This window comes from Drosophila serrata, unplaced genomic scaffold (genome assembly GCF_035046125.1).
Source record: "Drosophila serrata isolate PLE 108 unplaced genomic scaffold, ASM3504612v1 contig_165, whole genome shotgun sequence".
In the NCBI taxonomy this organism is placed as follows: domain Eukaryota; kingdom Metazoa; phylum Arthropoda; class Insecta; order Diptera; family Drosophilidae; genus Drosophila; species Drosophila serrata.
The window spans coordinates 1907431-1933329 of record NW_028257063.1 but is presented as its reverse complement, the minus strand read 5'-3'; the positions used below and the strand labels follow the sequence as shown (position 1 = coordinate 1933329).

Below are 25899 nucleotides of genomic sequence, written 5' to 3'. Positions count from 1 at the left end.
ATCGCCCGGACCTGAATCTATAAAAGGCCTCACATTGGCCAGTTAAAAATTAGTTCCTCGAATCCATTTTTGTGGATAATACGCGTGACTTGTCGTTGGCCTAAAGTGGCCCTAAAAAGCGATCATGAAATTAATCGCAGCAGGAGTAGCCTTGCTACTTCTCGTGCTCAGCCCATCGAGTGGTAGGTGTTACTAATAAGCTCAAGGATAAAGGATAAAACCATGTGAAAGTGAAATTTGGTGGAAAACCTTAAATGAAATCATAAAGGATAATTAATAAGGAAAAGTGAAAATAAAAACTACAAAAGTGATATGCCTTGAAAATATTATATAAGCCCATTTTTGTAATACCGAATTAGGTTAAGACTTTTTGTCTAGAAACTAAGACAAAAACTAAATTAAACAGTGTTCTTAAAAATTAATTAAAAGTGAAATCATGGCACTAAATTAATAAAAGAAATCCATATTAAATAAATATGAACTCTCCATAAAACCCCCCATTATATAAACCCAAAAACTATTCCTATAGAAAAACAATGAAGTTGTGAACATCCCAAGAACAATTAACACCTTAAAATAAATATAAAAATAAATGGAGAAAGACCTATCTTATCTCTGGGAAGTATTATCGGCGCGTGTTATTCCCCCAATTGGACATGAGAAATGACGGAAATGCATGTCCGTCAAACGATCGCCGACATTTATGAATCATGCTTTTATTAACTATATAACATAGCCGCCATACTAAAGCTTTATCTGCGCAATAAATAATGTCCACTTCATGATGAGACATAAATGTGTAACTAATAATATTGGTTACAACTTCCTGGTTCAAAGTATACATTTATTTTCTAGCTGCAAATTGCAAAGCACTCTAAGGCACAATCAGAACTTTTGAGTGCTTGGGAAATCTATGAAACTTGATTTATATGGATTAAGTTTAGGAAAAGATTACGAGTTTGGACTTTGCTAAGTTGCACGTTTGTTGAAAAACAGCCTAGATGGTTGGGGGGAATTTATTGAGAATAAATACAAAAGTACACATGTTTATATTCCTTCTAAATTTTAATCAGGAAAGGCCTTTAAATTATTTTAAAATCTTTAACATTGCCTCTCAATATTCCTTACATAAATATCCTTTTCAGGAACATAATTTTCTTTAGTTATATAATGAAACCTGCACTTCTTCGTACTCTCTCCTACTTTCCCTTTTCCATTATGACTTTTTTGCTGAACACGCTTCTACGTATAGATTAAACCCCTTACGATCGGCAATGAATTACCCAATTTTTTATGGGCCCACCACAAAACAATTATTAATTTATTAGCCAGAGATTACGAGTCGAAAAGATCGCGACAATGCGGCAACGGCAGCCAATGGACATCGATGGTCATAAATAACGCCAAAATCGATTGCCAGTTGGTTGCCCCATAAATAGTCTTTAATACGTAACAAGAGTCGCATGGTTCCATTAATTATTGATTATAAGTCCAGGTATTATCTAGGAAGGATCAGACTTTTAAGTTCTGAAAGCTAATCGAATACTATGAGCGAGGTTCTGGCTTAAGAGGCTCATCTTCCTTGAGAGATTAGCTAAAATGTATATAATTTTTAAAACTTTTGTTACTTTCAGATGCCTTTCTCCACAACTGGCATTCGGGCCCCATTAACTGCTACGAGTGTTCCACCCCCGAAGAGTGCTCCGCTGGATCTGGTGCCCTGCGCAAGTGCCTCAATAACGATGCCCAAAGTTGTGTGGCCATTTTCAATGCCAATGGAGCTGTGATCCAGCGGGGTTGCAGCGATAATCTGGAGACAGACTGTTCAGAAAGTGGCGATAATTGCTACCAGTGCAAGTCGCATGGCTGCAACTCCCTAAAGACCTCTGAGAACCTACTGGAATGTGTCGTTTGCGATGCCCAAAGCGATGACAACTGTGTCTTCGACATTGAGCTGGTGACCGAGAAGAGGAAGTGCAACCAGCAGTGTATCACAGCCCTGTATCCCACGAACACTGAGGTGGGAGCTCCCCTGGAGTTGGTGCGCACTTGCATCGATGACCTGGATCTGGATGATAGGGAAGCCTGCGCCGATGGCACCCTGGAGAACTGTGTGGCCTGCAGTACGGCCAGTTGTAATACCGTGGACCTGGGTGTCCGCGGCAGCTGTAATTCCTGCAAGGGAGACTGCTCTAGTCCAAAATCCACAACCTGCCGAGCCGTTCCCTCTGGCGATAATGCCGAGAGCTGCTTTATCGAGTTTGACAATTCCGGCACCATTTACGAGATGGGCTGCCTCAGTCAGTACAATGTGAGCGATGTCACCTTGATGGAGACTAACAAGCAGCTGTGGTACTGCACCGGCGACAACTGCAATGTGGAGTCTGCTCTGGCCAAACCCCAGACCTGCACGCTGTGCAGTTCCCGGACAGATGATGACTGTGCTGTGGCGCCCGAGAATGTGCTCACCGTAACCCAGTGCGAGAGTCAAGTGAACAGCGATTGCTACTCCAGAATTCTGGATAATGGACACACCGAGCGTGGCTGTCTAACCAGCTTGGAGGGTGAGGAGTATCTAGACTGTTTACGGGATAGCGACTCGGACAAGTGTCTAAGGTGCACAGGAGAGAAATGCAACCAGGAGGTGGGTTTTCTTCGGTTATTGCATCAAAATATATATTCATCAAAATGTATCTTTATAGCTTCAACCTGCTGACCGCTTGAGCTGTCATATCTGTGATTCCAGCGAGGATGATAGCTGCGAGGTTTCGCCCTCCGCCACTGCCCTCTGCCTGCTCCACACCAGCAACCAGCAGTGCATCACGAGCATCGATGTCGAAGGCAACACCCTTCGTGGCTGCAGTGCGTCCTTGGAGTGTGACTCTAGCAGTTCCCGAAAGTGCCAGAAATGTGAGGGAGCCGATTGCAATACAGCCAATCTCAAGAGGCTGGAGGATGGTCAGCCTGGACTCTGGGGTCAGAGTCTTCCCCTCAGTTGCGAAACTTGCAATGACACCACCGCCTGCGCCTCTCCCACAACCTCAACCTGTGAAAACAACACGGACTATTGTGTGACCGTCTTCAATGCCGAGGGATCTGTAACCGCCAAGGGCTGCAGCCAGGTGGTGGAGCAATCCTGGAGCACCTACTGCGATGCCAACACTGCCAACTGCCACAACTGCAACTCCAATGCGTGCAACACCGCTCGATCCCTGGATAATTACAACGAATGCATCTACTGCGATCGCGACAACGAGGACTGCGAGTCGAATCCGGAAAATGTCAAGACCCATCGGCTTTGCAATGGCCAGTGCATGACAGCTCTACTCAGGAGATCCATTCTGAACTTTGTCTACGACACCGTTCGAGGCTGCTTGGATGACAAAGATCCGGCAGATCAGGAGACCTGCATTGCTGGCACCGATGAGCGATGTGTGGCCTGTACTGGACCCAACTGCAATGTGGACAACCTTCTGGAGGAGCGACTCAGTTGCTATCACTGCTCCGGCAGTGAAGAGTGTGAGGATCCGTCTCCCAGCCAGTGCAGTGAGCAGAGCATCGAGGATAGCTGCTACATCCGGTTCGACTACGAGGCCGACGTCCAGGGCATGGGCTGCCTGTCCGATCTGGATGAGGAGTTCGTTGAGGATAACTTCCACCAGCTGCTTTTCTGCAACACCACCAACTGCAACGACTTTGAATTGGTCACTTCGATCAAGCCCACCAAGTGCATTGCCTGCGACTCCTCCGAGGATCCCAATTGTGTGACAGATCCCAGCAAGATCACTCTCATCGGAAACTGCGGAGTTTTGCCCTACACCAGCTGCATGATGCGTGTGACAAGTAAGTACAATTATCCGATGTCAACTCCCTTTGGTGTCTTAACCCTTGTTTTCCCCTTCCAGATGGCATCACCCAGCGTGGCTGCTTGAGCAGCTTGCCCCGTGCACAGTTGACCGCCTGCCTCGCTGGCACTGGACTCTGTCAGGTGTGCGAGGGTGACCACTGCAATGTGGACATCTATCCCGCCGATCGTCGTCAATGCCAACGCTGTAACTCCCTCACCGATCCTAATTGCTCATCCGCCCCGGATGCCGGCCAGCCGTGTCTGTATTATCAGGAGAACGAGGGCTGCAGTGCCAAGTTGGTGAATGGGGAAACGTACCGCGGCTGCCAAAGGGAATTCACCTGCGACGATTCGGATAAACAGCACTGCCGCATGTGCTCCGGCAAGGACAACTGCAATGTGGCGGATCTCCTGAGCTCCAATATCGGTTATCCCCAGAACTGGGTCACTCCCCCTGTCAATTGTTACACCTGCAATGGCACCGAATGTCAGGGAGCCAGCGTGGGCACCCTGAGGAAGTGTGTGGGAAATGATGAGCAAAATTGCGCCACAGTTTTCGACGAGTCCGGCTTGGTGGTTCTGCGTGGATGCTCCGATACCCTTTACAACGATGCGGACATGCTGCAGTACTGCGATGAGAACTCTGGCAACTGCAAGTTCTGCAAGTCGACGGGTTGCAACAATGCCAAGGAGCTGGACACCTATGTGGACTGTCTGATGTGCGATGCTAGCGACGGATCGGACTGTGTCCGCAAAGTGGGAGATGTAACTCGTACCTTGTCCTGTCAGGGAAGCTGCTTCACCGGTCTCTATCCTCGCAACCGTTCGGAGGCGAATCCCGTGCTGGATCTGGCCCGTGGTTGCCTGGATGATCTGGAGTATGATGATCGGGAGGCCTGTGCGTCGGGCACCTTGGAGAACTGCGTCTCCTGCACGGGCGCCTCTTGCAACAAGGCTGATGTCCCAGAGGATCGTCTCAGCTGCAACTTCTGTGAGGATTCCGCCTGCGAAACCCTGAGCAGTCAGCTCTGTTTGGGCCATCGGTCCGAGGATCAGTGCTACATCCATGTGGATGATCTAAGCGTGAAGGCCATGGGTTGTGTTAGCGATTTGGCGGATACCTTCCTGGTGACCAATCGACGAGATCTATATTTCTGTTCCGGAGATGATTGCAACACCAAGGATAAGTTGCGCCCGGGCATTGCTTGCAACGTCTGTAACTCCATCGATGATGACAAGTGCGTGAGCTCAGGCGGTTCTTTGGGCGTTGTTTGTCAGCATCAAATTTATCCGGAGTGCTATACTTTCCTGAACGAAGGTGAGACCATAAAGTTTATTGCCCAATCATAGACTTATTATCAACTTCTTCTAGATGGCGTTCTGGAGCGTGGCTGTCTTATGGACACGAGTGACGCCCTCTTCGATGAATGTTCCAGCTCTGGCAGCACCAACTGTACCGTTTGCAACGAGAACAACTGCAACACGGTTGTGTATCCCTCGGACTGGCTGACCTGCCTGCGTTGCGATTCCTCCAGCGATGCTGACTGCCTCTCAGACCCCTCCGGCTACTCCAGCCATTGTCGCACCTACTCCGAGGACGATGCCTGCGTTACCAGCCTTTCCAAGGGTCGCACTCGTCGTGGCTGCCAATCGGAGCTGAATTGCGATGCATCTCAGCCCGGTAACTGCCGCGTTTGCTCCGGCGCCGACTGCAACGATGCGGATCTCCAATCCTCGTATGTGGGAGAGCCAGGCAAATGGACCGATCTGCCCCTGAGCTGTTATGTCTGCAACGATGCAGCCAGCTGTGCCACGGTTAGTGGAGAACCCACCAAGTGCGAGGGTAACAACAAGCAGACCTGTTCAACCGTCTTCAATGCCGATGGTCAGGTGGTGGCCCGCGGATGCAATGATGCCGTCCAACTGGCCAATGCCGATTACTGTGACAGGAACAGGGACAATTGTGTGCAGTGCAAGTCGGATGGCTGCAATAGTGCTCTGTCTCTGGATGACTATGTCGACTGCTACTTCTGTGATGCCGAGGAGGACTCCAGCTGTGCTTGGGAGAAGCCTACGACGACCAGGAAGTGCCTGGGTCAGTGCATGACAGGTCTGTATCCTCGCAGCTCCTCCTGGGACTCGGCCCTTCTGCCCACTCGCGGCTGCCTGGATGATCTGAGCGAGGCGGAGCGAACCTCATGCGCCGCAGGAACTCATGCCAACTGCACCGCCTGCAGTGGGTCCTTGTGCAATGACAAGGATGTGATTGAGAGCCCGCAGGAGTGCTTTATATGCAACGATTTCGAATGTATAGATGTGGTTAGCTCCAAGTGCCTGGCCTACAGGGAGAACGATGAGTGCTATATTGCCTTCGATGACAACAGCGTGGTGGCCATGGGCTGTGCCAGTGACTTTGAGACGCAGGTGATCAAGGAGCTGGTGGCCCAGCAGCGGATTATCCTTTGCTCGGGGCCCAACTGCAATACCCAGAACTCGACGCCCGATCCCAATACCTGTCTGACCTGTAACTCCCTGGAGGACACACGCTGCGCCACCAATCCCAACCAACTGCTCACCACCGATATTTGCTCCAAGCTGCCTTACACGGCCTGTGTGACCCAGATCGATGATCGAGGCACCACCATAAGGGGATGCCTGTCCAGCCTGGGTGGCGATGACTTCTACGAGTGCCAGACGGGTGCAGGGGAACTCTGTGAGACCTGCACGGGAGAACGCTGCAATGGGTTGACTGTGTTCCCGGCGGATCGCAGGAAGTGCTACCAGTGTGACTCTGCCACCGATGCCAATTGTGCCGCCTCGCCCTCGAGCTTGACCAGCTCAGTGTGTCCCATTTACTCCACGGACGAGTCCTGCGTGACCACTCTGGTTGATGGAATCACTCACCGAGGATGCAGCTCCACATTAAGCTGTTCGAATCCTTCGGATCCGCGCACCTGCAGGGTTTGCTCTTCTGCCGATGGCTGCAACACCGTGAATCTGGAAAGGGTCAGCGAGGATGGTTACCCGGGCATTTGGCAAGAAACGCCCATTAAGTGTCTCGAGTGCACTGGAACTGCCTGTGCGTCGGGCGGAGGCACTCTTACCGAGTGCTCGGGCTATGACAACTGTGTGACCGTCATTGGGGAGGATGGAGCGGTCAGCCAGCGTGGTTGCTCCGACCCCGTGTTTGCCGCCTCCACGTATTGCGACGAGAATCCCACGTCGTGTCCACGCTGCAACTCCAACGGATGCAACACCGCCGACTCCCTGGACAACTACGTCCAGTGTATTGTGTGCGATTCCAGTGAGGATGCCAATTGCGTGAATGATCTCTCACAGATCACCAGGACCCGGCAGTGCCACCAGAGCTGTGTCTCCGCCTTCCGCCCTCTGTTTGAGGAGACCGAGGATCCCAGCTATGCTCTGGTGCGCAATTGCTATGACGATTTGGAGAAGGAGGATCGGGATGCGTGTGCTGCGGGCAGCAAGAAGTTCTGTGCCACCTGCGAGGGCGCCAAGTGTAACTCGGAGGACTTGGTGGCCAGCCGTCAGAGCTGCTTTGTCTGCCAGGGCGATGGTTGTCAGAAGCCGGAAGCCATGAGCTGCGCAAATTACAGGGAGAACGACGAGTGCTACATCCAATACGACGAGGAGCGATCGGTATACGCTCTGGGCTGCCTGAGTGAGTTGAGCCATGAGGACATCTATCTGCTGAAGCGTTCCAAGAGACTGCTGACCTGTAGTGCCGGAGACTGTAATACCCTGGAATCCATACCGGAAAGTGAGAGCTGTGCTTTATGTAGCTCCCGGACGGATGCCTCATGTGCCATCAGCCCATCGAGTGTGTCCAGCTCTACGAACTGTGCTCTCGGCGGTTTCCCCGAGTGCTATTCCCGGGTTCTGTCCGACGGCAGCACCGAGCGGGGTTGCCTCTCCAGCCTGGAGGACGATGACTTCCTGTCCTGCTACAATGGAACCTCTAGCAGCTGCTCCTCCTGCCAGGGCAGTGAGTGCAACAAGCAGGTGTATCCCGCCAACCGTCGCTCTTGCCACGTTTGCAACTCGGATACGGATGCCAGCTGCCACTCCTCGCCCAATAGCCTCTCCGTGTGCTATCTGTACGAAGCGGATGACCAGTGCGTGACCAACTACCGCAACGGTGTCACCTACCGGGGCTGCTCCTCCTCGCTGAGCTGCGAGGCGAATGCCAAGACCTGTGTCTACTGCGATGGAGATGGCTGCAATGAGGTGGATCTCGATGCCAAGGTGGACGACAACAATGGCATGTGGCAGGACCTGCCACTGACCTGTCTTAATTGCGCGGGAGCCGAGGCCTGCCAGGCGGAGGATCTACCATCGGTCAAGTGCCAGAACAACAACGAACAGGACTGTCTTACCGTCTTCAATGCCGACGGTGTGGTCATTGAGCGCGGCTGCCAGGATGACCTCGAGGCGCAGACATCGATCGCCACCTGGTGTGGTTCTAATGCCGCCAGCTGCCCCTCCTGCAAGTCCAACAACTGCAACAATGCTACTTCCCTGAGTCAGTACAAGACCTGCATCTACTGCAACTCCTACAAGGACTCCACCTGTGTGTCCAATCCTACAAGTAGCAGCCACAGGACTCGCCAGTGCCAGGGCCAGTGCATGACTGCTCTGTATGGCAGCGCCTCGACCGGACTGGATCTCATTCGCACCTGTCTGGATGACAAGGAGGAGGCGGATCGACTGACCTGTGCCAGCGGCAGCGACTCCACCTGCTCCACCTGCGACGGTGACTCCTGCAACACTGATAACCTGCCAGCGGATCGCCTAACCTGCTACACCTGTGACGGAGATGACTGCGAGGATCCGCAGCCGCAGCAGTGTGTGACTTATAAGGAGCAGGATAGCTGCTTCCTGTGGATCGATGAGGACAACAATCTGAAGCAATTGGGCTGCCTAAGCTCTTTCCGCAATCAGGGTCTTGAGAGTATTCTGAAGACGAAGCGAATTGCTGTCTGCGAGGGTGCCAACTGCAATGCTCCCACTCTTCAGACGCCGGTGCGTTGTGCTGTTTGCGATTCTCGAGAGGATCCCACATGTGCCACAGATGCCCAGGCAGTGGGTAGCTTCCAGACCTGCAGCCAGATGCCACACACGGGATGCTTCACCAAGCTGGATGATGGTGAGTTTGGAAAATGGGCTTCTCTTCAGAAATTATTCCAAACTAACCACTTGAATCTTTTTTCTTTAACAGATGGTTCCACCCACCGTGGTTGCTTGTACGATCTGGATCAGACACCGTTTGTCTCCTGCCTCCTGGGTAACGATGCCAACTGCACTGTGTGCTCCACAGATGGTTGCAATCGTGAGGTTAGTTCTACTTAAATCATCGCTAAGAAAACCCACAACGAATGCAATATCTTAACCTTTACCAGGTCTTCCCTGCCGATCGACAAGTTTGCTACTCCTGCACCTCTGCCGATGATTCTACCTGTGAGTCCGATCCCAGCTACACCCTGGCCTGTCCCTGGGTCAGTGAGACGGAGACCTGCAAGACCCTCCTCTCTGGCAATGTGACCACTCGTGGCTGCAGCAGCAGCGTGGAATGCGACTCTAGTGATTTCCGCAATTGCCGTAGTTGCTCTGGCAGCGAATGCAATGCCATTGACCTGGCCAATCGTGTGGATGATGGCTGGCACGGAGGCTACCAGTCACTCCCCCTGAAGTGTCACTCTTGCGAGGGCGAGCACTGCCTGAACTCGTTGGGACCTGCTGTCACTTGTTCTCTCAACAAGGAACAGGATTGTAAGATTGTCTTCGACCAGGATGGCGTCACTGTCCGCCGAAGGGGATGCTCGGACGATGTGGACGACTACGAGGATAGGTATTGCAGGAAGAACCCGGAGCTATGTTTCACTTGCAAGTCTAACGAATGTAACGATGCTTGGGCTGTCTCAGAGTTTGTAAGTTGTACCTTCTGCAACTCGGCAAACAACGAGACTTGCATCACGGATCCCACCGGAGCGGGTCTGGGCAAGCGCAACTGCAAGGGTCAGTGTCTGGTTGCCCTGAATGGAGAAGCCCTCGTCCGATCCTGTCTGGACGACAAGGAGCTGTACGATCGCAGTGACTGCACCACCGACGAGAGTGGCACCAACTGTGCCTCCTGCTCGGGAGCCGGCTGCAACACCTTCTCGTACCCCGCTGACAGGCTGAGTTGCCACAGCTGCGCGGATGCAAGCTGCTCTAGCAGCAAGTCCCAGGCTTGCCTGGCCTACAGGTCGGATGACTATTGCTTTGCCAAGTACGGAACCAATGGAGGCATCGAGCTGATGGGCTGTGCCAGCAGCCAAAATAGCTCCAGCCTAGAGGAGTGGCAGGAGGAGAACAAGCTGTTCTCCTGCCAGGGCAGCGAGTGCAACGAACTTAGCCGCTTACCCAGTGAGGGCGAGTGTCTGTCGTGTGACTCCAGCAAATCGCTAGAGTGCGCCCAGGATCCCTCGAGTATCACATCCTCCATTACCTGCCATGCTCCCAACTCCGAGTGCATTACCCGCCTGGAGAACGGACACACCATTCGCGGATGCAAGAGTGCCCTGAGCACCACCGACAGTGCCGCCTGCACGGCCAAGGGAAGCTGTTCCGTCTGCTCCGGCGCCAAGTGCAATGCCCAGATCTTCCCCGGAAACCGCCGGCGGTGTCACATTTGCAACTCCACCGCCAATTCGGATTGTGCCAAGCAACCAAATTACGAGGCCGTGTGTCCCATTTATGCCCAGGATGATGTCTGTGTGACTTCCTACAACGATGGCCTCCTCCGACGAGGATGTGCCAGTGAGCTGGAGTGCGAGATCGATAGCGAGGATCACTGTCAAAAGTGCTCCACTGATGGTTGCAACACCGTCGAGCTCACAGGCTCCGCCGGAGCTCTGTCTGGCCTGGGATTGGGTCTCACCCTGCTGCTCGCCTGGTGCATCAGCTACACTCAGCGGCTGTAGGAGAAGATGTCCCAACTATTCGCTATACTTAAGTAGATTTATATAGAGTACGCTTATGTAATTAGATTGCTGTGCTGACGATAGAGGCTTCGCTTCCGAACCTCGAACAATCTACCAAACGATTTGTAAATAAACCAAACCGACAAATTTAAACGGTATTTAAGAGGTTTTAATGAAAACCCTAAAAATATTTAAAAAATTGATTCTTTGAAACTTCCTGACGAAATATCCTTTCTAGGAAACTTCCCAAGTCTTAGTTTCTTCCTTTTTTTTTTCTTTCCTTCAAATCTTCTTTCCATATTCCTTGTTTTTTCTGTACACTTAACGCCTGTCTAGCTTCAAGACTCCTTCAGTTTCTACACCTTCGACTCTGCTGAGAAAAGCCAGACGAAGGATTTTTCACCCCCTTTTTCCACCTCAATTTTTCGCTTGAATAAAGTTGAAAAGTGAAATTGCCTCTCTTGGTCCCTTCGAAAAAAAAACAACAATGGACCAGCGCAAAAAGTTGCCAAGAAATTGCAAAACGCAGCCATTGGAAATAAAATGCAAATGCAGAAAGCAAATGCGATGCGATGTTTGTCTTTAGTGGAATTTAAAGCAAATTGAAAACAAAGAACACACTATAGTATATAGAGAGTCTTGTCAGCCATCAAGATTGTACAGGGAATCCCAAAAAAACTTGTCACTAGACCATTTAATTTCGTTTTAATTGCTGGCTGAACGATAAGCAATTGCGTTTTAAGATTTATGGCCGGCAATTAAGTGGTTTGACAACGATTTAATGGCAAATTACACAAGAATAGCCACAGAGACATGTGTGGGCGGAAAGAAAAGACAGTGGAAAATGTGAAAGGGAGTCCCTGAGTAATGTGTATTAAATAAACTTATTGATGGCTCAGTTGTACCCGAGAAAGTGATTGTTATTCTATTGTTATTTTATTGCTTTCAATATCTCTTAAAGATTTTATTTACTAGTTTATTGTGGGAATTAGTTAAGGGTTTCTGGACCCTTAAATAATATTTCTTACATTTTTATAACCCTGATTTAAGTACCCTTCGCGTTTTATTATTTAGAAGCTTTCATTACTGACAGACCTGCCTGGGGTTAATTTATATCTTACATATATTCATCGATCAACCTGTTGTGGTTTTATTTTTTAGTTTTTCGTTCCCATATCGCCTTGCAGCTGTCACAACAAACTGACTGCCCGTTAACCCAAACGGCAAGTTGACCAATTTATTTCCCCGCGTTTATCACGTCGCCTAACTCGCTTTTCCCCCGGCCATTTTCCCCCCCCCCGAATTTTCTCAGTGGTTTGCTGACAGCGACAGCCGCTTTTAAAATCTATTAGTTTTTTGGCCAAACTGCTGCCAAAGTAAAGAGCCTGTTTTGTGGAGCGACAGAGCAAATAAAATTTAATAAACTGCTTTCCGGCTTCGAAGACCAAGAGAGTTATGAGCCACGAAATAAATTATTTTCGGTTTTTGTCATTTGATTAAAATGTTTGAGGGGAAAATTAATTGCAAGATCGTGGTGGGAGGAACATATATATACCCTTTATTGGAAGCACAGTAAAGCAAATAATTTAGCAATGATTGTAACTTAAGCTATTGGAAGCTTATTATATAAAATTACCTAAATCTAGGGGAAGAGGAGCTTACTTTATATACACAATATGTATTTTATAAATATGAACAATTAGTTTTACCATCAAAGGCACAAAATAAAATAATATCAGTCATTAAGCACTTCAAATACATATAAACTGCTGACTTTTGGTACACAATATTTCCCCATTCGATGTAATTTCCGCAGCACTTGTTCGCTTCTGCCCCAAGTGGCACGAGGAGATTGCAACACATGTGTGGCAGAAGGAGAAGACAGACGGAAGATTTGACAGTGCAACATATATATATAGGTACGTATATATATAAATATATATATTTGGGATTCCCACTCGTCATCTTCAGGAGTTGTACGTGTACGTGTCTCTGACGTCTTATTAGTTTTTGGCGCTGGACGCGCATCGTGGCCAAAGGAAATTAAAATTATTCAAGCAGTAAATTCAATTTAATTATAGCCAAAGCAAGAAAGATAAAAGTACAGATCAGAATTATTAATTACAAAAAAATTATAAAGGGAACTAGTACATGAAGATAACTTGAGTATTTTTCCGGGAAAGGAAATCATTAAAAATCTAAGCCAGGGATTTTTACTAAAGAATTCCTTTTCTTAATAAACAGTACAAATTTAACCTTTTTAATTTTGTAAAATAATTTGTATACATTTTTTTAACCATTCTTCCCGTATTAAAAACCAACAAACCTAAAAGCCTTTTAAACAGCAACCATCTGCAGTCAAAACTAAATCCAGACAATTGAATTCGCTCAGCCACAGAAACACAAATAAAGATAGATATTCGTAGGCAAAAAAAATATACATATATTTTTATATAGATCCACGCGGCATTATTTAAATTGAATTTTTACAAAATTAAGTTGATTGTATTACAAAAAGATAGAGGGAAAGGGGGACTTGCAGAGTGAAAATTTATATTCTATGTTGGTCTCTGGGCTTATGCGATATTTATTTATGGCCGCCAACTTGTTTGTTGTCCCTACGCCCTATGTCCTTCCCCTACTCCCAAGCTCACCCATATCCTGCCGTGGTATCCCTAACAGCATTGGGCTTATATTTTATTTATTTTCCTTTTGCGGGAAACAATTGAACAATTGATTTGCGTGCATACGAATTTGTTACAGGGACTTAAGTTGAATGATTTATGGTTACGTGGATTCGTAACAGTTTTTTCTCAACGTTTTTGTTTTGCATTGCAAGTGCATTGAGATTTAAACAAATCAAAATAAATGCTAGATTCTTTTGGAATTATTTAAAATTTTTATAAAATCTGTTCTCCTTTAGCATTATTCATTTTTTAGTTGGCTTATTTACTTCAGTTTTTCGCATCTTTTTCGGTATATTAGCTTTTCGGACTTAAAAACAAATCACGCATACGCAGCGTTATCCGGGAAATGCCACCAATTTACATTGAAGTTGGCAAACGTTTAACAATTTCTGGCGCATCGCGTCTAGTTGGCACCATTTGGTCAACTCTCAAAGAGAGCCAAGCCGAAACCGAATAAAAATGGCAACAAAAATGGCTCAAAGTAAACGATATCAAGGCTTTAAAGTTCTGGAAATTAATTGAACATTAATATTTATATGAGCATTTTTAATTTCTTATAAAATTAAAGGTAAGGGATCATTGATTTAATTCCGAAAAAGTTTTTTTGAATATTTAATTTTTAAGTTTCATGTCTTATTTTTTTAAGAGACAATTTAAGGACTTCTTTTTAACAATATTCTTGATAAAATATTTTTCAATATTTTTGATAAAATGCAGCATACTCTCTTGTACCCTGTAAACACTGGTATTTTTTTGTTTTAAATATATATATACAAATAAATTAAGCCATCACAAGCAATAAAAACGGACGCAACGCAATGCGGAGCGGAATTTTGTGTGTTTGGCGCCGACCAGGGTTGCCAGGCGCCACAGCGACGGGGCCAACAACCCTGGCGCATCATCGTTTTCCATTAAATTCGTTTCTTTTCCCTCAAATTTTTTTTTTTATTTTTAATACCCTTACAGGGTATTATAAATATAGTCAGAAGCTTACAACACCATGAAGGATTCATTTCCGACCCCATAAATCATATATATTCTTGATCAGCATTAAAATCCGAGTCGATATAGCTGTGTTTGACCAAAATCTACTTTTTTGAAAAATTTCGAAATTATTAAATTTTTTTTACATCATTAAAATTACAAAAAAATCGAAAAAATCGGATCTCTTTTAATGATAAAATGAGTATGTCGATTTATTAGCCTGATAAAAACTAACGTAGGAATGTATTCGGAATTGAATTAAATGCTTTTTTGGTTTAGTTAAGAATTTTTTAAACTTTGATTGGTCGACAAAATTGGGGTTTAAAAATATATATAAGTATTGACTAAAAGTATGGTATTATAATTTTAGTCAGAAGCTTGAAACACAGTGAAGGATTCATTTGCGACCCTATAAAGCATATATATTCTTGATCAGCATTAACAGCTGAGTTTATCTAGCAACATTTAGCTAAAAAAAAATTTTTTTTTTTAATTTTCGAAATTTTGAAGGGGTGTCATTGTCAAATCTGTTCAAAAATCGTTAAAATGTTTATTTCTTTTACATTTTAAATTGAGTAAGTAGATTTATCAACCTCATCAAAACTAGCTCCTTTCCGAATTGAAATTAATACATTTTTGGCTTAATTATGATCGATTTCAAGAGCATGCAAACTTCGGTTTTCCAAAGTCAGTTTTTTCCCCTGGATTTTTTTTTTGGCGAGAGTTAGATAAATGTAAATAGGAAATGGAATGCATGACTTGCGCTAAAGAAAATGTCTACATTTTTTGCCACTCTGGTGACCCGGTCAATGGTGGAAATACATATACATTTATATTTTAGAAATAAGGATCTTTTACAAGGGGCTTCCCAGGAGGTGTGAAAAATTGTGTTAGTTGGACAGGCCACCCCGGGGATTTGGAGTTTACAAATGGCTTAAAGGGTCAGAGAGGTTCTTTAATGCATTTAAATATATAATTTTAGTTATTTGTCACGTAAAATGTTCCAGCTTGAGTGGGTCCTTTCTCCCTCTCTCTAATAGTTATTGCACCTGGGCGGAAAGGACATGTAATGCATTTGGATTGCCGCTTAATTAACCAGCACGTACTCCCAGTGACCCCCACTGGTGTCAGCTGTTGCAAATATTTGGCATGTGGCGCCAACTCGGCATTCCACTTAATTAGCATTTTCCTTAAGTGCAGAGAGGAAAAATTATTAGAGAATTTATAGAGAAAAATTAAGGAAATATTAAGGATATTATTTGGAATTATTATTGTAATATTATTATCATAATGGAAAATTATAGAAATATTATAAAACTATAAGATGAAACCTGTTTATATATATAACCTGTTTATATTATAATTTATTTACTTATTTTATTCCCTTTTCTCCTATAAATAATTCACCCAATTTTCCTTTCTGTGCACTAGCATAATTTAATGAAATGCAAAACACGTGCGTTAGTCTACATTTAGTTGAACCGTTTAGTTCCTAATTTATGTTGCCAAATGATAAAGTAAATGGCCAACGATTACATGGGGTCATATGTTTGGATTTTCACCGAGCGATAATGGCCAAAATGGGGGATTCCCAGTGACTGCAACTATCTACCAACTAACTATATATACTACATACATTTATTTTTTGATTAAGGCGACGATTTATTGAACCTGGCGACTTATCAGCGACAGCAGAGAGCCAGAACCACCCCCTAACTCAGGCAGTTGGTCAAGGCTAGTCACACCCCGAAAAGTAAAGAGATCCTGCAGGAAGTTAAGCGTAAACGATGCTGACACTGACACAGATACAGAACAGAACTACAAGGGGGTGTGGGAAGGATGTAAGGATGTATTTCCGGGGAGGAGTTCGGTTGACTGGTGCCAATTTTGCTGTTGATTACAACACTCGACCTCCGATGCCTTCACCCTCTGGCCGTTTGACAAGGGTCAAGTGAAAGTTTTACGACTTTCACCAAAGCTAAACTGTTTTCCAGCCTCCCCCGGCTCAGTCCACTTTGTTTATTTTTAAGTTTAATTTAAAAGGAGATTGTTCCAAGGCACATTTAACTAAAGGGGAACAGGATGGAAAAGTGTGAAAGGAAATGGTACTATCTGTGAGTGACATTTGTTTGGGACTAAGACAGAAACCCTTTAAAAAATCAGAATTCACCTATTATAAATAGTTTTAGTTCCTTTTAAAGCCCTAACATTCTAAAAATCAATAATCCTTGCAACATAAACTACGCGCTGCAACTTTACTGGGCCTCCACCGAACAGAGAGATATATCATATCTGACCAAAAATGGTCCACAAAAGCCAAATCCCTGCACTAAATCTTACCCAGTAGGGAGAGGGAACTGGAGACAGACTGCCCTAGCCGGTGTAGGTTTTTGGCATTGCTGCCAAAATCATACATCAATTTGGGGACATTCGTCAGTGCCAGGCCACAAATGTGACATGGACCAGCGACGGAGGCCACGCGGAATATTTCACCACATCGAGAACCAGAGACCAGAGACCAGAGGCCAGTACCAGACAGCAGAGGGGGAGAGAAGCGATGGTACATGGCTGCAACATTGTCAAAACAATTAATCATTGATGAAGAAAATGCGCATGGAACCAGCAAATGGCCGCTTGACTGGCTTATTTGTGCCCGTACAGAGATTCCGTCCGGTAGCTTAAATTATGTAGGGAACAAGACCACAAATTAGACAAATTTTCGCCTGATTGTTTTACTTACAACGGAATGAATATAGTATAGATTTAACGCCTCCGGAGATTTGTGTTTAACCCTGGCTCTGACGGAGAAATCCCATTAAATGCAAGACTTAATTATAATTGATAATTGACTCTAGGCTATTAATTTGTATTCAATTTGGTTTTATATAAACCATTCTATATGATATCAAATTAAATAATACGCTCTGTGAGTAATATTTAAAGTTTCTTCTACGAAAAAGTAAATTTTTTATAAAATATTTAAATAATTTCCTAGATTATTAGGTACCCCTATTAATAAGCTTGTTTGCTCTTCCATTAATCAGCGATTTTCTTTATGGTTTATTGGTAATTTTGGGTCATTTTATTATTCAATTTTTACATCATTTAAATATGTCAACAAACATGGCTTTTATGGCACCAATTTATTTATATTCCCCTCTTCATTTCATGTAATAACGGGTCAGTTTTGACTGCCTTGTTTACGACTCCATTCCCATAGAATTAATGAGTCGTTATGGGAGCATAAAATATGTAATCGATGGAAACGAGGGCAAGTTCCCAAAGTCCAAGAAATCTGAATCACCTGTCGCCAGCATTCGATTTTAATTTTATTAGGATTGGTCAACGACTGGGGGTCACAAGAGCATTAAAAGAAAGGTGCCATATATGGGCCATGCTTGAACTCTGACTTGGGGCCCTCCTTGAGATTTATTGTTGGCCAAGCAAGTTCTTGAAAGTGACTAAGCATGTAATGCCTTTGAGACCTATATTTGGCCCAAATGAAAGTCAGCAAATGGACTCTTCTAATTGGTTTTGTCTTGGTCATTTGAAAGCACTTTGAGGCTTTGTAAATTATGATTAACTAGAGAGAATTAATTAATTAATAAATAAATCAATTTACTTTTAAGAAAACTTGTAGTTTTTATTATCTATTGAAAAAGAACCGCCTTGGCAGTTGACAAATTTTACTATTTATTAAACCCTTTCAGATAATTATTACAAGGCACTACAACCATATAAAATACAAATATTAGTACCTTAAAAGATTGCTTTCTCACTTTTACGACAATTTTCGTAAAGCTCAAATTCTCAATTTCTGACGTTTCGGGGATCGCATTACCCTGTAATTAATCCATTATAAAGCCTTGCGTGCCAAGGAACCATTGCATGCCACTCGAGAATTGCATGCAAATTATTGCAAGTATGTTGAGCATGCCCGAAAAAATCATTACACATATTTAAGCTGTTTTTTGTTGTACCTTTTGTTGTTGTGGAAACCTCTTTCAACAAGTACAGGTCATAATCGTAGTGGGTTCACCTCGAAAAAAATGTGGCATCGCGTGCCTGGCAACTTGAGACGCTGGCCATTGCCTTTGCGTGAGTCCTGATGCGATTCTGCTGGTGATTTTCCCCCCAGACCGAGGTGTGGAAACTCTCTTGATCTGAAGAAAAACCACCAGACATTGGATTTTTTTTTATTTTTTGCACCTTCACTTTTTCGTGCCCGGAAAATGCTAGGGCGGGGGGGAAGTAAAGGTAGCATTTGGTAGGAAAATGAAACGTTCTCTGTGTGGCTGGGCAATGAGAAGTGAGTGCGGGTCGCAAATGGAATAACTAATTAAATTTTCAACTGCAAATGAACAGAAGCCGGAATACGAGAGGATAGTAGTTCCCACTGCCCGGCTAACTGCCGGTTTAATTAACTTGGCAGATAAAATTTTATGGCAGCCAGGCTAACGTGCATAGCCAAACATAATCTATTCGGTGTAATAGCCACATTCATGGCTGAGTGGCTCACTGGCTGAATGGCGCTCGTTGTCCTAATGGTTGTCTATGCAAATATGTTGCAATATCCACTTCTATCCATCCCATCAATTTTATTATTGCTCCCAGGTTCTCCGCCAAATAAAAAAAAATACAAAATGGAAAAAAGCAAACAGAGTTATCCAGGCAACACCTTTCCACGCGTCGCACATAAATCAAAAGTGAAATTTTTTTACACGCACCCAACTGTCTGTGAAAAATTTTCCATTTTCCATTTTCATGTGCTTGTTGTCGCTGGTCAAGGGGTCCCGGGGTCATACGTCAGCCGTCCAGCCATTGCCCAACAATTTTGTAATTGTTTTTTGCGGTTTTTTCACCGTAGGGAATTAATCAGAACCTTAAAGATACATCCGAAATTAAGAGATGTTCCGGAAAATATATAATTAAAGCTTAATCAGATGGGACTTGGTTTAAATGGTGTTTAATAGGAATCCCAACAGCAATGCCTTAATCATTTTCGATGACCTTTAAGAAAATTATAGAAGCTTTTCCTTCCCCATAATTTGTACATTTCAAACAAATAAATTGTGAGGCAAAGGCTAATTTAATAACTGATGAATTATTACAATTACAATTAAGTGCTGAAATCTATTTTAAATGCCAGTAATCTTTGTGGAACAAATAACATATATAATGCAATATAATGTGAGCATATATATGATTTAGTATATATATAATATGAGCATATATATGATTTAGTAGCTCTGGGACAATGTTTCTTCAGTGCGACTGGGATATTCCTACCTAGTTTGCCACTTATATTTATACACATATGGCAAGTGAAGTCATCGTATTCGGTGATCCAAGTAAAGTTCGAGTAAAGCGAAGCCTATATCATGGAATCCGGTAAAATCTTTCATTCATATGTTCCTAATATTATATTCAGGAGTCCAATCCTTTTCTTAATTGAGGAGTCCAAGTAACTATATGTTTACATTAAATGTAATAATAAATAAATCCTTTTTTTGCCATGACCAGGGACGAACAATGTCCTGGCCATAATTTTTCAGACATAAGAGGATAAGTTAGCTTATGTTTTTCCCACATTCTCTTGGATCTTCTTCTGGGGCAGCCATACATAAACCATGTCCTCCAGGACACGGCCATGGACAGCTCTCCACCATAAATCCCCTTTTGAATTTGGCCAAATTGTTGAGACAAACATCTGCAATCGGTTGTGGTTTATCTTACATATATTTACCTAATTTCTTACGACCGGTCTTACCTTAGCCTTAAAACAATACGAATACACGAAAACAATTTTGGATAAACAAAACGCTAAAAAATTTAGAACACGAGAAATGCGAGAAAAACATAGAACTATTCCATTTAGGTCTGGTCTACTAAACAGGTGATGGTTAACTGAGGATTTTAGGTTTTGTAGATTGTATACAACAAGTGACAGTTGTCGAAATTAAATTCAAAGCTTACTGTTATAGCAAGTTTTTGAGATTTATAGTTCCTGAAAACAAACTAACTTTCTTAACAAACCCAAGGCATAGATATTTTCCACTCCCCAATTAAGTGCAATTAATTCAGAAAGATTCACCAAACATGGCGCTTTCAATCTGGTTTCATAATCAATTCCGATTCCCTCAATTTATCACCTGTCAGCCCTCCCTGGCGACTTTACCTTGCGGCAGTAATTGGCCCGAGCCTGGGCTGGCTTGTTTAATGAGCGCTTAGTAGTTGGCAACATCTAATGTGCATATTACAATGCCAATTAACATATTTTCCCCCCAACAGCAGAGTCCAAGAGCCAATCTGGCAGAGACAGGAGGACGCAGTCAGTCACTCCGTCGCTCCGTTGGTGGTCACGTTTTTTCACCGGCATGGCGGCATGGAGTGGCTCTTGCATAATTGCGTCGCCAAGTGCAGGGCCCAGGTCCAGGCTCGTAAATAAACCCCACTCCCATCAGTCCATAGATGTACTCACTCACACATGGCCAAGCATGGGTTTTCCGTCTTTTTTTTTTGGTTTTGTTTTTCCCTAGTATTTTTCATTCGGTTTTGTCTAGCCGGGCATTATGCAAATGGCACTTTGTTTTAACTGCGTGTGCTCTGCGGTTGGGCCCTGGATCGGATGCGGTCTTTGATGGGCTCACATGCCCAACCAGTGATGTTGGAAATAAAATGTTAAAAGGTATCCAAACAGGGCCAAAACATCAATTAAAACTAAGAGTAAACTAAGAGTTGCAGAAGAAATCGTACAAACACTGCAGTCGTTTAAAAATATTTCTTGAAGAATGTAGGTGCATAAAAGAATTACAAAAGAAATACGTTTTAATTCAATTTAAAATAGCATCATCGAACATTCTCGAATGACAAGAATTAGCAGAAACACCTAAAGCTAACGGTGACAACTGATAAGAAAGGCAAGGTACAAGAAGAAGTAATGAATGATCTTCACTCACCCTGTTATCTGTTTCAGCAATCTTTCCTCGTCTCAAACGTAGTTTTACACGGAAAAAAAGTTCAGGCCAGAGAGAATATGCAAAAATATATATTTATATATTAAACCGAGACGAAACCGAGAGGCATTTGTTTAAAACACTGACACTTTTTCAAATTTTTATTTCACTGACACACACATTTTTTATCTCTCTATATAGTTCAAAAAAAAATTTACAGTGTACTCATCACTTGATCAAATTCAGACAACTATACACTGAGAGATAATTCTAGGCAGAAAAAACGGGCGAAACACACAAAAAAAATTTAAAAAATAAAAAAAAAATGTTTATATATATATTTTAAGCCCAGATTAAAACACTGACACTTTGGGAATTTTTTATTTCACTTGCATATTTAATTTCTCTCTCTCTTTAGGCCGAACATAAATTTACGGTGTACGCAACTCGGGCGCAGATTTTACGGGTTTTTAGTCCAGATTTTCCTATTCTGATCGTTTTCCCGACCCTCCGGAGGGATGGTTTTTCACGGGGGAACTCTGCATCCGCGAATATAGTCACCAACTACAATTTTTCCGACCGTTTTTACTTTTTCCGCAATTTTTTCCGTACTCTGCACAGTTCCCCTCGAACAATTCGAATGTGAATGAAATAGGCAAAGGGAATTGCAGAAATTATTGGAATATCGGAATGCAGGTGTTATGAATGGAAAGATCTTAGGAGAGCAGAGGTGAGGAGAGAGCGACGCTCTCTTCCAGGTGGTGGCTTTTATGGGAAACTTCCATTGATGCTAGCAAAAGCTCCAGACTTATCTAGACTATAGATCTCTGTAAATCAAGCTTATTTAAAACTTTTCAAGTACTTTAAAGACCGCCAAAGATCTTTTAAAAATATATAAAGTTTATCTCTTCGGGCATAAAGTTAGTTAATAAATAAAAATCAAAAATAAAATACATTTAATAAACCCATAGAAATACCCCAAAATAGTCTAAGTGAGCATCACCTTTGCGCAGCTTCCTCATCATCATCAGCTGAAAGACCCTCATTCCGCCGGCCAACTGGAGGTGACTCCAGGTAACTCGGCATCGGCAACTGCATCTGCCTGCAACATTACGTGAACAATTAATATGCCAAGTGTTATGTGTGTGCATACTAATGACCCTATAAGCTCTCCACTCTGTGTTTCTATAGACCCCCTTTTAGTACATACTTTTTTAAACAACCATTCAGGGCGTCCATCAATTGTCGGTCAGGCGGAATGGCGCAGGCGCAACGGCGCCGCCTCCGCAGCCTCGCAAGTTTGCTTTTAATGATCAAGTGGAGGATGTGGCTACTTAATGTGACTCACGACTGGTCGGGACACGTGCGAATGGTTATGTCTGAGTTGGAGGAGGACGTGGAGGAGGAGGATGTGGTTTCTGCCTCGTTAATCTCTGCAGCTCCAAACCTAACAGACAGCTTCATGGGTTTCTTTGAGGGAGGAAGCTTTTTGGCTTTTATTTTTAGTTGAAGCCATATGTACTTATGGATTTTTCCCTATATTATTATTTGTATTTTCTGATTTATTTAAGATTTTTAATTCTCAAGTAAAAACACCCTGTATAAATTGCCCCCAAACACCCAACCACGTAAACCTTGTAAATGTAAACAGTGCCACAAAATTTATTGTGGTTGTCATCAGCCTTGTTTCCATTGCTGTTAAAAAAAATACAAAATTAAAATAAAAAGAAATAAGCACAAACAACAAAACCTTAACAACAGAAAGACCCACAAAACAGCCGTCGAAAAGTAGCCCCAAAAAATATAAATCAAAAGAAAGTAAAATTACGATGCGTCGTCGAGTGGCGATCGAAGTGGGATAGAAGCGAATAAAAAATGGAAAAAAAATAATACAACAAAAAATTCATTTCAATAAGTTTTGAAGCGAGAAAAAAACTTTCGCTACTTCAGTGGCTTCAACGCAAAAAAAAAGACCAACTTTTGTGGCTGAGTGGCTCCGATTTTTGGTTTTGTTTTGTTTGCCAGCGAATCAAGTGAAGTATCATGGTCAATTTTTGAATTTTTTATAGTTTGTGGGTTGGTAGAGTGTGTGTTTGTTGTGTGTGCAGAATGTGTGTTGAGTGTAAAGTGTGTGCGGTGTGTAGAGTGTGTGTAAAGTGCGTCGTGCTGGGTGCTAGTGGGCTGTGTGCTGTACGGATGTCCTAAGGCGCCCACGCATGCGCAGAATACTGAATGCAAATCCAACGGGGAGTGTGATTGTGCACCGGAAAAAAAATGTGAAAACAAATACCTTTACGAAATTTAAAGATGTATAAAGAAATGGAATAGATCTGACGACTATATCATATAGCTATGACACATAAAAAATAGAAATTGTATGCCTTCATCGTTAAGATGTATTTCAAAATAATAAATAATAAAATATCCCACAAAATATTTATAATTTGTAAACAATTTAAAAGTACTATATTATATTTACATTTTATCTTTCTCAGTTACCTCCATTTAATCTGCCTTTCTCTCGGTGTAAATCGGATTGGCAAAGTGGACGTGCCACTGGCCAGAACCACTTTTTTTGTTTCTTTCTTTTTTTTGGGTGAAATGCCGCTTTCAAATGCTGGCCAAGCGGCTGGCCGATCAGTTCGCCGAGAGCCACGCTCATCGGTGGTGTCGCTGTGGAGAAAGCCGGAAAAAGTCTAGTCCAATATGAGTCGACGAGGAGTCACCACCACCACCACCAGCACCATCATCATATGGTTGTGCCTGCTGGTCATCGGCCTGGCTGTGGCCCAAGATCAGAGCATACCCGCTTCAGCGACCACAGCGAATCCCCTGCTGAAGCAATCCCAGAACACTTTCATCCAATGGGTTCTGTCGCTGTTACCCCAGCGTCCTGGTAGCTCTGACTCGGAAAATGCCACTGTGGCCACATTGAGCAGTAGCTCTCCATTGCCAGAGCCCTCAGCAGCGAGCAGCAGCACCACCTCAACCACCACGCCGGCTCCATCGTCAAGTACCACGACCACCAGAAGGGCCACCACCCCGGCTCCACCTACACTGGATCCACCGAGAAAGTGTCGCGATTGCCTTTGCGGCATAGCCAATATCCAGAAGCGTATAGTTGGTGGCCAGGAGACAGAGGTTCATCAATATCCCTGGGTGGCCATGCTCCTTTATGGAGGCAGGTTCTACTGTGCCGCCTCCCTGCTCAACGACCAGTTCCTCCTCACCGCCTCCCATTGTGTTTATGGATTCCGGAGGGAAAGGATCTCGGTGAGACTCCTAGAACATGACCGCAAGATGTCGCATATGCAGAAGATCGACCGCAAGGTGGCTGAGGTTATTACGCATCCAAAGTACAATGCCCGGAATTATGACAACGATATAGCGATCATAAAGCTGGACGAGCCGGTGGAGTTCAATGAGGTTCTGCATCCCGTTTGTATGCCCACGCCTGGCAGGAGTTTCAAGGGAGAGAATGGCATAGTCACAGGCTGGGGAGCCTTGAAAGTTGGAGGACCGACATCGGATACACTGCAGGTGAGAGGATATGTGGAGTATATTTTATAGTTACCTAAGATTTTTTTGGCTCTGAAAAGCACTTAGAAACCTATAAATTTTGTAATCAAACTAATGCCTTATTTTCTCCCTTTTCAGGAGGTTCAAGTCCCCATCCTGTCCCAGGACGAATGCCGCAAGAGTCGCTATGGCAACAAGATCACGGACAACATGCTCTGCGGTGGCTATGACGAGGGCGGCAAGGACTCCTGCCAGGGTGATAGCGGTGGCCCACTGCACATCGTGGCCAGTGGCACGCGAGAGCATCAAATCGCCGGCGTGGTCTCCTGGGGCGAGGGCTGTGCCAAGGCCGGTTATCCCGGCGTCTATGCTCGAGTGAATCGTTATGGAACCTGGATCAGGAACCTCACCAAACAGGCTTGCCTCTGCCAGCAGGAGACCAAGAAGATCAAGTAGTAGAGAGAAGAAAAGAACAATCTAGATGTTTCTGTAACCATAAGTAGTTGCAAAAAAGATACTCTTGCTAAAGGTGGAATCTCAGAAGAAAACTCAATTCTTAACCATTTCAAATTTCTGATTTGAAAGATAAGTTTTCCTAGCACAAAGCTTATTATTTTCTCCTTCAAAACAACTCAAATCATATCCCCAGAAACAAACTATTTTCCCTGAAAATAACTTTGCACTTTCTAGGGATATGTTTCCTTAAAATCGCTAAAAACAATAACAGAGCCACAACTGTGAAGACCTTTGCAAGGGTATCACCTTCCTATTCTCAAGCTGTTTTATATTTATTTATTGATTAAAAGAAAAGTTGCCACAAAGTGCGCTAACCTCTCCCAGGAGCCGGTTTCTAGATTCCAAATTCTGGTCTGTCCAGTTCTAGGTTGATGCTAGTTCTTGGTCTTGGCCAGGAAGCCTTTGGT

At 44.1% G+C, this 25899-nt stretch overlaps 2 protein-coding genes and 1 long non-coding RNA gene across 3 annotated transcripts; 2 read left to right on the top strand and 1 right to left on the bottom strand.

Moving 5' to 3' along the window:
* The first annotated feature begins 41 nt into the window (after nt 1-41).
* Nucleotides 42-10988, top strand: LOC110177668 (uncharacterized). The gene is made up of 7 exons (XM_020944490.2): nt 42-182; nt 1635-2644; nt 2703-3843; nt 3906-5165; nt 5220-9014; nt 9087-9202; nt 9268-10988. The coding sequence occupies exons 1-7, from the start codon at nt 125-127 to the stop codon at nt 10828-10830; spliced, it is 8943 nt and encodes a 2980-aa protein (XP_020800149.2). The 5' UTR covers nt 42-124; the 3' UTR covers nt 10831-10988.
* An 8583-nt stretch (nt 10989-19571) lies between these two features.
* On the bottom strand, nt 19572-20510 carry LOC110177678 (uncharacterized). Its single transcript, XR_002319313.2, has 2 exons — nt 20272-20510; nt 19572-20211 (listed from the first exon to the last, which is right to left on the bottom strand). It is a non-coding gene; the product is annotated as an uncharacterized LOC110177678 (long non-coding RNA).
* Nucleotides 20511-24032: 3522 nt separating this feature from the next.
* tpr (tracheal-prostasin) lies at nt 24033-25899 on the top strand. Its single transcript, XM_020944629.2, has 2 exons — nt 24033-24997; nt 25115-25899. The coding sequence occupies exons 1-2, from the start codon at nt 24164-24166 to the stop codon at nt 25430-25432; spliced, it is 1152 nt and encodes a 383-aa protein (XP_020800288.2). The 5' UTR covers nt 24033-24163; the 3' UTR covers nt 25433-25899.